At 60.3% G+C, this 13479-nt stretch overlaps 1 protein-coding gene across 13 annotated transcripts in view; it reads left to right on the forward strand.

Moving 5' to 3' along the window:
• CUX1 (cut like homeobox 1) overlaps positions 1-13479 on the forward strand; it is a 313006-nt gene that overhangs the window by 167420 nt on the left and 132107 nt on the right. For all 13 annotated transcript variants that reach the window (XM_051837966.3, XM_051837967.3, XM_051837957.3 and 10 more), the window contains exon 4: positions 8584-8662. In XM_051837966.3, coding sequence (XP_051693926.1) covers positions 8584-8662 — 79 coding nt within the window. The remainder of the gene's footprint in view (positions 1-8583; positions 8663-13479) is intronic.

Consider the following 13479-nt stretch of genomic DNA (forward strand, 5'->3'; position numbering starts at 1 on the left):
CGCCACTAAGCCTTCTCCCCCGACAGCCGCTCAGGTGCGTGTTGACAACCAGACGTGAGACATGTGTGAGAGGGCTTCCCACCTGCAGAGGCGGGCGGGAGTGCTTGTCGCTGTGTCTTTGTTTCGTGGTGATGCTGGGCCCATCCTGCCGCAGCTCTCTTCCCTGTGGTCTCGGCCTCGCTCCCTCTCTCATTCTGCCTGGCACCATCTTCCCGGCTTCTCTTGCAGTGTGCAGAGAGCGAAGGAGGAATACTGTGTCACTTTCCATGCCCGCTGGCATTGTCTTCGTAAGCAAAACTGCCTGTCTGCGTGCTGTCCGGCGGGGAGCTCAACCTGGCTGAGCTCTGTGCTACGTGCACGTTGAGAAGCAAGCCAGGGGGGGGGGGTCAGTGGGGCTCCCACCCCCAGTTCCAACCCCTCTGCTCTCTCCATCGCTCCGGAGGCAGTGGGAGTGTGGAGGGGGCCCCTCCGTGCTCCAGGCCCCTCCCACCGCCACGTGGAACCCCCAGGACTAGCATTAGTGTACTCCGGCTACTTTGGTCTTTTTCAGAGGATACATGTGTGTTCCTTTGATGAGCTCAGACCCAGTCCGTACGGCCTCTGTACGCGTCTGCTTTGGATGAACCTAGGTCATTCTCGGGTGATTTCTCAACTCTCTGTGGCTCTTCAAACTGTGCTGTGCTCTTTTTTCAAGAAAATGTTTGTTTATTTTTATTTATTTGAAAGAGAGAGAGATTTGCCACCTGCTGGTTTGCTCCCCAGATGTCTACCAGCAGCTGGGGCTGAGCCGGGCTGAAGCCAAGAGCCCTGGAACTGTCTGGGGCTCCCACATGGGTGGCAGGGACCCAGCTGCTCACACCTGCTGCCTTCCGGGCTGTGTGTCGGCAGGAAGCTGGGTGGGAAGCAGAGGAGCCGCCCCGATCCACACGCGGGCTTCGCAAACCACTGCCAAGTGCTGCCCCCGGGCTTTGCTCTTGAACAAAGTCTGCATCCAGACTCGGGGGGAGACAGCTGGTCTCTCATGCGCCTGGCCCTCTTGCCAATCTCTGCTGGATAGGAGTGCACACAGCACACCGGTCTGTGACTGGTCGGTGTCTGCTTCCCTGGGTGTCGGCGTCGGTGCTGGCGTGCTGTCCCTGGGGTGCCATTGCCACCAGGATACCTGGTGGAGGTGTCCTGGTCCCCCGGGATTTTCACCCTCTTAGCTTCCTGGTTGACTTGACAGTTAAAGGGGACAGACTGGTACAGTGTAGAGGGTGTCACCAGGAGGGGTGTTGACTGGGTATCCGGACACGTCACGGGCCTCCAGACTGTGACACGGGCCACTCACATGGAGGGACTTCCTGTCTCCGTATCCCCCAGCAGGCATGGACCGGAGCCAGCTGCAGCCCCAAGCCTGTCTGTCCATAGACCACGTGATCCAGTGCGCGGTGCTGGGTTAGGGGCCTGGTTGTGTGCAACTCACTCAGCTTCTGCTTGTGAGAAGGGGAGGCCGGCGCCGCGGTTCACTAGGCTAATCCTCCACCTTGCGGCGCCGGCACACCGGGTTCTAGTCCCGGTCAGGGCACCAGATTCTGTCCCGGTTGCCCTTCTTCCAGGGAAGCTCTCTGCTGTGGCCAGGGAGTGCAGTGGAGGATGGCCCAAGTGCTTGGGCCCTGCACCCCATGGGAGACCAGGAGGAGCACCTGGCTCCTGCCATCGGATCAGCGCGGTGCACCGGCCGCAGCGCACCGGCCGTGGCAGCCATTGGAAGGTGAACCAACGGCAAAAGGAAGACCTTTCTCTCTGTCTCTCTCTCTCACTTGTCTGCTTCCCATACCTGACTGCCCGGGATCAGGGCCTATTCACCCATGCCTCCAGCTCCCTGCTTATGCGCACCCTGGGAGGCAGCAGGTGACAGCTCAAGTACTGGGGGGCCCTGCCGCCCACGCAGGCGGCCCAGGTGGGGCTTCTGGCTTCTGGCTTCCCCCTGGCCCAGCCCAACCTTTGGAGAGTGAGCCAGCAAATAGGAGCTCTGTGTGCCCCTCTGTCACTCTCCGTCTCGCTGCCTCTCAGATAAGAAGTAAAACACTGGAGGCCTGGGGAGGTTAGTTCAGTGGTCCGGACAGGGCATCCGTCACCCATGCCATCCCCACAAGCCGTTGGGAGACTGGTGTCCTCCCCAGCTGTTGCTGACCCCAGGGCCCTGGTACAAGTCCACATCACAGTCTCCATCTGGACCTCACCCCTGGTGGGCCAGGATGCCCTGTGGTGTCCCACGTGTGGCGTGACCAGCCGGGCAGCCCCGCACTCCCATCATCCTTCCTTCCTCCTCGGGTTCCCAAAGCCTGCAGCAGCCCTCCCTTACCCATGGCCACGCATACCCCGAAAATAGGAAGTGGAAAATTCCAGAAATGAACAGTTCACAAGTTTTAAGTAAACTTGTTCCGGTACAAGTATACATAGTATTAAAAATTGTTCTACCTTATTAGTAGTTCTTTTTTTTTTTTTTTTTTTTTTTTTTACAGGCAGAGTAGACAGAGAGAGAGAGAGAAAAGGTCTTCCTTTTGCCGTTGGTTCACCCTCCAATGGCCACTGCAGCCGGCGCACCGTGCCTATCCGAAGGCAGGAGCCAGGAGCCAGGTGCTTCTCCTGGTCTCCCATGGGGTGCAGGGCCCAAGTACTTGGGCCATCCTCCACTGCACTCCCTGGCCACAGCAGAGGGCTGGCCTGGAAGAGGGGCAACCGGGACAGAATCCGGTGCCCCGACCGGGACTAGAACCCGGTGTGCCGGTGCCGCAAGGCGGAGGATTAGCCTAGTGAGCCGCGGCGCCAGCCATTAGTAGTTCTTATTGTTAACAGTCTCTTACCGTGCTTCACATGTAAGCCCAGCTTTATCATAGCTACATACATCTGGGAAAAAGCACAGTGTGTCTATAGTGTTCTCTTGTCTTTGGGCATCCACTGCGGGCCGTGAGATGTATCCCCTGCATGGGAGGCCGGCCCCATTGTCCTTGTCGCTGTGAGCAGAATGTGTGGTGTGACTGCTGGTGGCAGGCACGCCATCCCCAGGTGAGGTTTTAGAGTTATAGCTGTGCCCACTGAAGACCCACGGAGTGGACGGCATGGCAGTCGCGGTGAAGCTCTGGTTCAGGCGTTGGCATGGCTTCCTTTATCATGCTTATGAAAAGCCCACGGGGACAGCATATTCTCCCCCCCACCCCCACCCCAGAGTCCCTTCTTCCCTTTCTACTCCGCCATCCACATGGCCCCACCGAGGTCTCCTTGTCCCAACCGCGGCGGTTTGCTCTGTTTTGTCTCGTGACTTCCCACTTCTTAGGCTAGGCTTATAATCTGGATGGTAGAATCTCTCTTGAAGCTTTTAATTATAGCAAACTGCCTTCCCTGCTCCGATCTCCCAACGTATTCAGTGTTGCAGAATTCCGGAGTAAGGCTGTGTGCGTGTGTTTTCATTCTATGTAAGAGGCAGAGTGATACATAGATCTCCGATCTACTAGTTCCTTCCCTACATGCAGCAGTCAGGGCCGGGCCAGGCCGGAGCCAGGAACCTGGAACTCAATCCAGGTCTCCCGTGTGAATGGCAGACACTCAACTGTTGAAGCCATCACTTGCTGCATCTGCCCTCCCCCCCCCACACACACACACAGAAGCAGGAGCAGGAATGGGGAGCAGAGCCACAGCTCAAACCCAGGCGCTCTGGTGTGGATGTGGGCGTCCAGCACCGGCCCCTGTTCAGAGTGAGCATGAAAAGATCCCTGACCTGTGCCGCCATCTTGGCCTGGTCTTTGTTCAGAAGACGCGTGCTGATTATCCTCCCTACGTGAGGCCCCTCGCTGGGTGCTGGAAACAGCGAGGAAGGGGCCACTGCGCTGGCCGGCAGCAGGCCCCACGGCGACAGGGAGGAAGCTGGAGTGGGGCAGTCGTGTTGGCACTGTGTGGCACGTGGGTAGAGGGACTTACTGCATGCCCAGGTGGCACAAGGCGACGCCAGTGCATGCAGGGAGAGCTGAGGTCTCCTGTGAGCAGGGCTGCACAGTGCGACTGGCAGAAGCATCCCTGGGCACACGTCGTGTCGCAGGGGAGCCAGCATGTAGCAGCATGGGTGGAATTGGGTGGCAGGTGCAGTTAGCAGGCTAAGCAGGACCGGATCATGGAGGAGCCCAAAGACCGGATCTGAGACGGGTGAAGAAATCATTAGGGCACGGTGGCCTCACAGCTCACCCCGACCCTGCGGACAGTGACCCAGGGCCATTGTGGACAGCACATGGCGTGGAGGGGGAGCAGGCGAGTCCACAGTGAAGACGTCCACGGGGCGCTGGTCTCAGTCACAGGCAGACTTCCCTCAAAGACAGGCTTCGTCAGCCACAGATGGACTTGTGTCAATCACAGGCACACTTCCATCAGTCACAGATGGACCTGTGTCAGTCACCGACAGGCTTCCGTCAGTCACAGGCAGACTTCCATCACAGGTGGCCTGGGGCTTGTCCCAGGTGTGGCAGCGCCCTGAGTTGTCGCACGCACGCCTTCGTGGAGGCTTGCGCAGGAGATGGCCTTCCATGGCTGTCTGCCATGCTGTGATGGGTGCCTGAGCCTGCACCTCGCTCTGCACCTGCCACAGTCCATCCTCTCGGGCTCCTCCAAGGCGGCTGCGCTCCCTGTTCCCTCTCCTACCCAGGGAAGCAGGGCTCAAAGAGGCATAGACAGCGTCGCACGGGCCGTGACGGAGCCTGCCACCAGGGAAGTGGGGAAGCGCCACCTGGAGGGTGGTCTTGGAGCTGGAGTTTGGTGGCGGTGGGCAGAGGATGTGCCACCTTACAGGGCAGGTGGCCAGTGGCCGGGAGCAGAGACCCCCGCCCTGTGCGACCCGGCAACCCCACAGCCCAGTTCTGCTGCCCTCCAGTTAGGGGTCTCGGGATGCTGTGAACTTTGTTCTCCTGAGTTTTTACAGTGAGGGAAGCAGATGCTGGTGGTGTGAGAGTGAGAAGCCGCTATCTGGTTTGTGACGGTGACACATGACACTCTGAGGAGAGTGGGCGTCTTGAGCCGTGCAGTGGAAGCCCCTCGGGTCTGGGTGCGGGCAGGTGGCCTTGAGCACTTCCGGGTGGGGCGAGGGGGGTTGGGGGGAGACCCCCCACACACACACACACACCCTGCAGCCGTTAGCCAAGGAGCTGCCTCAGATCCCAGCGCACGGCACACAACGCCCGCTACATAGAGAGCGCTTCACACATTAGGCATTTCGTAAAGATTTAAAACTGGATTCTTTGAGCATTTGCTCACTTCTGCAGGTGGCACTCCCGGCCCGGTGAGGTCAGTTTCGCACGCACGGTGACAGTGTACTGAACGCCCCCTTTGTGCAGGCCAGCGGCAGCCACAGTGCTCGGGCCCACGGCACTGTGGGCTCTCGGGGAACTCAGGACCTCACTCGGCAGGGCATCTTATCTGCAGTCCAGGGCAGCCCCGCGCTGGCAGACGGCTCTGGAGCCCCAAGGATCAGGGGAACATTCCAAGGAGGCGCCTTCCAGGCGGAGGGGAAATTGCCTGTGTGTTCAGGGAACGGGGAGTCACCGGGCGTGGCTGCGGCAGGGGGCGTGGCGGGAGGCGGGCCCCATCACTTCTCCCGGGTGCTGAGCACAGAAGACAGAGTCCCCGGCTCGGGCTCGGGCAGCAGTGTCGCCTCTGGGTCCTGACTCCAGCGCTGTGGGGCTAAATCCTTACCCAGACCTCGTCTCAGACGCACAAGGCTCCTGCCATTCTGCCAGGAGGTGCCGGCCCGAGCCGTGGTACCACTTCCAAAGCACGTGGCAGGCAGGCAGGTCTGGTGGGAGGTGGGCAGGAAGATGAGCACGACGTGGCCTCTCCCCCCACCCAGAACGGCAGGGGTTAAACAAAGGGGCCCCCCTGCTTGGCTGTGGCCATGGACACTGGGCAGGAGGCCCTGGCACATGGTGCAGTCACGGTTAGGCGGGACTTCCTGTGCCAGCGCTGGGCACTTTCCCCACTCTGGCTGCTTGGCCGCCAGACTCCACGAGCGGCAGAACAGGCGGAGCTGGCATTGGAGCAGGGAGGTCGCGGGCATGGTCCCATCCGCTGGGGAGTGGTGATGGAGAAAGCCAGGCTATTGAGCAGACCACAGACTCGAGGGCCTGACCTTGACCTCGGACAGTGGACCCAGGGAAGGAGTCAAAAGAGCAAACGAACCGAGCTCGCATCAGAATGTCCAGGGTAGACAAACTCTTCCAACAGTTCGGAGGCTCTCGCGGGGGCACGGGGCCCTCACCGAGGGGAGACTCGGCCTCCACCGGGGCTGCGTGGCCTCCCCCCCAAGGAACCTGGCTGTCATCTGCTCACTGTGCCTCTCAAGCCCGTCGCCCACCCTCATTCGCTCCATGCTGGATTCGGACTTCCTGGCAGCTGTGCGGGTGGGGACAGAGGTCCATGGTCCCACAGGCCAAGCGGCTACACCAGTGGACACGTTCTGTCCCACAGGTGCAGGCAGCATGCGTCCCCCTGCGGCCATGCGGGAGAATCTGTTCCTGCTCCCTGGTTATCCCTGGGCCCCTAGGCCCATGGACACATCACGCTGATCTGTCTTGGTCTCCACCCGGCTCTCTCCCTGTGCCCCTGCCTCTATGTCCACACTTTCCCCTCTCAGATGTGTCAGATCCGGGCCGTGCTGCTGAGCTGAACTGTCACCTGCAGACTGGCCCCCGAGACAGTCTCTTCCACAGGTGGTGGGGGCGGGTCCTCAGCTGGCCGCAGAGGGTCCCAGCCCATCCCACGCCCCGTGAACACCCGGGCAGCAGAGAAAGATTCTTGCACCATGTTCACCCACGCAAAGCCTCCAGTTCCCTGACTTCCGGTGTAGAATCCGGAGTGCAGCCGTCAACACCCACAACTGGAGGACGTTCTCATCACCCCCAAGCCCACGTCTCCTCCCACCCAGCCCTAGACAGCCCCTCATCTGTGTTCTGTCTCCAGTTTGCCTGTCTGCCTACATTCCACTGGACTGTAATTTTTTAATTAGAAAAAAAAAATTGAAGAGAAACACAGAGCAGACAGTATGATTTTCCCGGTGAATGGCAGATTTATGAGTTTAATTTACTTCCCCGCATTTTTTACGTTTTGCTGATTATACAGCAAGCATGACTTGGTAGCCATCAGGGGGTGGTCGCTTTAAAGGCGGAGATCTCGTTGTGTTAATAGTCCCCGTGGGCCACTCGGAATCCCCTCAGCACCTCACAGCCACATTCCGTGGGAGGGAAACGCGTCTGGGTTCCAAACGGGTGACCCCAGATTGGACACTGGGGGGCACAGCTCGTGAGAAGGTGGCAGTCGCATTGCACTGGTGGGCCTGGCCCCCAGGAGCGTGTGTCGCCCACCCCGCAGCCTCTGACCCTCCCCCGCCAGGTGACCCCTCTCAGGGCTTCCCACGAGTGCACTGGCTCAGGTGCGGGCCCTGTAATTAAACCACAGCCTTTGCCTCTTTAATAAGGCTGGAAACAGCATAGCTGCACGCGGGGACAGAGGAGTATATAATTTAGTGTCCTTTCCCGGGCCAGCGCGCAGGTGGTGCGTGTACAGTCTTGCCGGCTTCGGTGCGGAAGGCGTTCCGTGGTCTCAGCGCTTGCGTCACGTTAAGCTGAACACCCTGACAAGTTGGTGCCATGACCGGCAGCCCTGGGGACGGGTGTCTGGCGTCACTGAGGGGGGGTCTGCACGCCACCTCGCTTTGCCAGGTGGATGTCTACACGGGGGCAGTTCGTGAGCTAGACCAGCCCTGACCAGGAAGTGCAGGCGCTGCCCTGTCTCACGTCAACTCGGGGTGCTCCCTTAGTACCCACGGCCGCTGCCCGCCATGTTTGTCACCTGGACGAGGGCAATGACCTCTGTCCAGTCCCCCACCCCTCCCGCCTCCGCAGTCCTGCACTGAGGGCCCCTCGGGACCTGCCCCTTCTCGCCCGTCAGCTTTGTCACCCGCAGCTCCCGCGTTATGGCCCTGTCCCCACCCCAGCAGACTCCTGCTGATCCCTTGCGTCCTGTGGGGTGTTACAGCCTCACCCATGGGTCCTTAACCTGGATCCCATGGGCGGAACACAGACACGTGGGCGTCATAAGCGCATAACTGTGTGTCTGTGTCTATATCCTTGACGTTCATTAAAAAAAAATTCTTTTTATGCATACATCTCAATGACTCAGGGGTTTTTGCTTTAATTACTTATTTGAGAGACAGAGCGAATGTCCATCTGCTGGTTCACTCCCCAAATGGCCACGACAGCAAGGGCTGGGCCAGGCTGAAGCCAGGAGCCGGGAGCTCCATCCGGGTCTCCCTTGAGGGTGGCAGGGGCCCAGTTCTTGAAGGTGCCTCGCAGGTGCACTTCGGCAGGGAGCTCTACCCTCCAGTGTAGGCTGTGGGCCTGGGCCCACGCGGGTTGTCTCCTCTGAGCTGCCCGGCCCAGCTCTCAGACATCTGCCGGGAGAAGCCAGCCTTCCGTGCGCCGTGGGCACGCACTGCACGTATAGATTTTTAAATTGCCTCTTGACCAATGTTGAGTCCCTTGTTTTTCTCTTTGACGCTTTCAGATTGATGCGCTGAGTAAGAGGAGCAAAGAAGCGGAGGCAGCCTTCCTGAATGTCTACAAGAGACTGATCGATGTTCCAGGTGAGGCTGGCTCTGCCCACCGCAGGGCACCGCGGCCGGCGAGCCGGCGGGCTTCCGGCTCCTCCTCGGCTTCCCTCAGGGGATTTTCCCCTTGGAAACCAGGCAGTTCTGGGAACACAAGCGCTCCAAAACCCAGACTTGGGATGATGGAAGCTCGGTGCACTTGTTAGTCACATCTGCCTTCGTAAACACAGAAACCCAAACCTGGGGGCTGTGGTGTGAAATGCGCGTGTCCCTTGGAGAAGGTGTAGGGCGTGTGCAGGCGTGTGCGTGTGCGTGTGCGCGCACTCCCGTGTGCACTGTGCAGGGGCCTCCCGACTGCCTGTGCCACCTGCGGGACACCCGGATGCCCACGTCATCCAAGATGAGTGAGCTCTGCACAGCTCTCCCACTTAAGGGTCATGGCCAAAGGGTAACCGGCAGTCCCACGAGCCGCAGCGAAGGGTGCGAGTTCTCTCTTCTTTTGCAAACAACCAAGGAGCTAGACTATGAATGCCGCTTGTTAAGAGTTCCAAGACACAATAGCATCCAACGTCTTACTTTAGAAAAGGGACACGGAGCTCAAGGGGTCCCGAGCCCGCTTTGGTCGGTCGGTCCCCTGCTCCCAGTGAATAGAGGAGGTGGTGGACAGGATCACGTGTGTGCCACGCCCCCCAGCCCCTGGAGCTGCCTGCTTGCTCTTAATTCTGTGAGCGGGAGTCACGTGACGGGAGCCACCTGGACAGAGCAGCTCAGAAGCAGGTCTCCTGTGTACCTGGCCTGCTTTGTGATGCAGCCCAGCAACTTGGCTGCCCGCTCCCCCCACCTTGGAATGGGGGCTCCTGGGGCTCCGCCACACGAGAAGCAGGACAGGAGACCTTGCCTGGGAGTGGGGGGACCCAGGGTCTCCTTGTTGTGAGATCCTGGTCCCACTGGTGTCCATCTGTACAATGGAGCAGGGTGGAGGAGCAGCCTCGCGCCGGGGAGTGGTTTCCTTGGTTCTCGGCTTTGGCTGCAGGCTCCCACTCCCAGCTGTGGGGTTTTCTGTGAGAGTCTGTGCTTAGCTAGGAGTTCCCTGCGCCCTGACTGGGGCTCCCAGGGAGGCTCCCTGGCTGCGGCTGGATCTGGCAGTGCCCAGGTGGCCCTGATCCTCAGTCGGTACCAGGTGGCACTGTCCCGTCAGCAAGGTGGAGTCTGGTGATGCCCTGTCCACGCTGACTCAGAGAGAGACCTCGGCTCTGATGAACACGGCTTTCTCCTTCCAGAGAGCTCATCCTGTGAGTTTCCCTCGTGGATTCCCCTGTTCCATCGCATTCCCCGGAGCGGGGTCCCAGCCTGGAGCAGCGGGGCAGCCCGAGACCCCGAGAGCCAAGAGCTGCTATCGCCCAGGGAACTAGCGCTCTCTTAATTTTTTTTAATTATATTCTGAGACTTCTAAGCTTTTTTTTAAAAGATTTTATTTATTTGAAAGACAGAGTTACAGACAGTGAGAGGGAGAGACAGAGAGAGAGGTCCTCCATCCACTGGTTCACTCCCCAGGTGGCCACCATGGCCAGAGCTGCACCCATCTGAAGCCAGGAGCCAGGAGCTTCTTCCAGGTCTCCCACACGGGTGCAGGGGCCCAAGGACGTGGGCCATCCTCCACTGCTTTCCCAGGCCACAGCAGAGAGCTGGATGGGAAGAGGAGCAGCCGGGACTAGAACCGGCACCTATATGGGATGCCAGCGCCAGAGGCGGAGGATTAACCTACCGCGCCACGGCACCAGCCCCTGTGCTCTCTTATTTTTAAGACATTTTCTCCTAGAGACGTTTTGCAGTTGGGCAGCGGCTAAGCTGTTAATTTCTTCTGCACTTTCTTACTTTCCCGTGGGAGAGGAGGGGCCGTTCTGCCCAGGCAGGATCTGTGCGATGGAACTGTGATGGGGCCGTGGGCGCGGGCGTCTTCCCTTGATAGCGTGCCGCAAGCCCCTGCCCTGTGGGCCGCGTTCTCCAGGAGGCTCCTTTTTGTCTCGGGGGAGTCCAGGCCCCACTCTGAAGTTGTTACGGTGGGAGGCGCTAACACGTGATGCTATCCACAGTGCTACAAGCCAGTGAAAGGCTCCCGCAGCCCGTGCGGTGGCTCTGCATGCTGCCGCCCAGGTCCTTCTCGCGGACGCTGCAGCCGGACAGAGCGCACGGGCTCCCGGAGACGCGGGGCTGGCGCTCGGAGCTCTGCGCGTCCACTGTAGTCATCCTGTGTCCGAGGCTCACGGGAAGGGCCTGGTCCGTGGTGGCGCCTTCCTGACGTCACCCAGCGTGCCGGGGGCGGGGCGGGGTGGGGGTGGAGGGGGTGCCCTCACTGGCTGTGCATTTCAGGCTCCAGACGGGGGGTGGCGGGAGGGGGCCAGAAACGCGTGTAGGGTGCGTGAAGTTCTTGTGGCAAGAGACGGCACCTCACATTCTCTCTCAAACACAATGGGACGGGTACTTCAGCTCTGTGCCGGGTGGCTCAGCTCCGGGAGCCAGGGCCTGGCCCAGCCTGAGACCAGCACAGAAACCCTGCCCAGCAGGCCCTGGCCACGACCACTGCCTCAGTACTCTCTCGTGCGTCTTCTTGTTTGCCACCTGTTGGTCCCGCTGGAGTGAAGCTCCGTGCCCAGCACCTGGCGGGTCGTGGCCCTACCCCCTACCCCCACCGGGTCATCAGCAGCTGAGTCGTGGAGGTCACCTGGTGGCTCTTCCAGCTCTGTCTCCAGGTCACTTCTCACTTGCAGCCACCTCCGGCACCTGCCCGCCAGGACGTGTCTGACAGAAGCCGTCCTCCAGCGAGTGGCATCGCTGCTCCCCCAGGGCACTTGGTCCCCAGCTCCTGGCTGTCCTGCCTCCAGAAAGCATCCCGGTCACGTCCATGTCTCTGCATCCCAGCCCCCACCCCAGCAGTTGAGGCCTGGTCTGCCAGCCCTCCGGCCACTCCTCCACGTGCAGGCAGCCAGCCCCGCCCCGCCCCGCCCCATCCTGGCCACTTTATGCCTCTGGGTGAACTTGCAGACCCTCTGCTTCTGACTCAAGCCTGCCTTCAGCTACAGGTGCAGCCCCAGTGCCGTGCACATGCGTTCCTTTGGCCCCAGGCTTTGGTTGCTCCCACTGACAGCCCTGCCGCTGAGGGGCCCCCACAAGGGGAGACACCAGCCCCACGTGCAAGAGTAGAGCGTGTCTCTGCCGCCCTGCAGCCACCCTCTGAGCTCTCCTTTCACTTTGGTGTTGCCGTGAAGTTTCCCTGTCCGGGTAGACGTCTATGGTACCTGGCTTTGGGGCTGCGTGCACATCTGAGCCCTTCAGTTGGGTGGCTGGTGCTTGCTGTTGAGAACCTGTGTTTGGGGTCACGGCTGTCCTGCGAGGGTCGCCAGCTTTGTCCAGCCTGGAGCATGGAGGTCTTCCCCCACCCCACCCCCACCCCCGAGCCGAGTCATCGCCGCTCCTCCCCCTGCATCTTCCACGCCCCACATTCCACACGCTATCATTTCTGCTGCCAGAGTCTCCTTCATGAAGTTGAAGACGCTGAACAAACACTGGAGCCCACGTAGTGGCGGCCGCTCGTGGGCCAGCGGAGTCCTATGAACAGTTAACCTCACTAAGACCCCGGATGTGCGGTCCCTCTCGCTCACTGCCAGGCCAGCCTCGTGCAGAGTCAGTTCTGAAGGTATTTTCAGACTTGGTGTTGGAAGTACCTGCTTTATCCAAGCCACGCTGTTCTTCCAACCTGCTGGCCACTGTCTCCCTGCTACTGACTTGGTCGCACCTGGGTCCCCTCCTCTCCCGCCCTTCCTGTGTGTCAGGAACAGCGCCAGGTCTGGCGCTGTGGCGCAGCAGGGTAAACCTCCACCTGCAGTGCCGGCATCCCACATGGGCGCTGGTTCGAGTCCCGGCTGCTCCACTTCCCATCCAGCTCCCTGCTAGTGCCTCTGGGAAAGCAGCAGAAGACGGCCCAAGCGCTTGGCCCCTGCCACCCACGTGGGAGACTTGGAAGAAGCTCCTGGCTCCTGGCTTTGCCTTGGCCATTGCGGCCATTTGGAGAGGGAAGCAGTAGATGGAAGACCTCTCTATCTCTCCTCCTCTCTCCTAACTCAGCCTTTCACACAAATAAAAAATCTTCTAGAAAAAGAAGAACGGTGCTGAGCTCTGGGGAGAAACCAGCGGCGAGGCCCCTGCCCTTGTGGACGCTACAGATTGCGCTGGGAATACGGGCACTAAGCAGCAATTACACGGATAATCACCGAATTTCAGAGGTGACGAGTGTGCGCCCGCACGTCTCAGTGGGGCCGGAAAACACGGAATAAGGAAGATTGAGCAGGCAGGAGGCGCCCGCCTGGCGACAGCCACTGGCTGCAGTTGGGAGAACCCAAAGAGCAGAGTGCGTGAGGGGCCTGGACAGGAAGGAGGCCGGCAGGTGGGAGAGCTGTAGGCCAGAGTGGCTCCCACAGCCGAAAAGGAGAGGCCTGGGAGTGGCCGCGAGCTGTGGCATCCGCACCATGACACCTGCAGGCATCCGGGGACACGGTCCGGGGTGACCAGGACACGCCGGGTCTAGTCCTGCAGCAGGGGCGTGCGGTCACCTCGTTGCACAGCGGCTCATGTGAAGGCTTCAGGAGTGGGGACACAGCTGCCCCATAGATGTGTGCATGCGAAAGGCCATCCCAGCTGCGGCGGGGACAGCAGATCGCAAAGGGGTCCAGAGGCTGTGGGGAGGGAGACGCCGGGATGCTTGGTTTCAGGAGCTCAGAGTGGAGCTGGAGAGAAATGAGCGGAGATGAGCTACAGGGAGGTGGAGCCGGCTTTGGTTGGACGGGGAGGCTGCGGGA

Source organism: Oryctolagus cuniculus, chromosome 19 (assembly GCF_051225735.1).
Source record: "Oryctolagus cuniculus isolate XC-2025 breed Fujian yellow rabbit chromosome 19, ASM5122573v1, whole genome shotgun sequence".
Classification (NCBI taxonomy): domain Eukaryota; kingdom Metazoa; phylum Chordata; class Mammalia; order Lagomorpha; family Leporidae; genus Oryctolagus; species Oryctolagus cuniculus.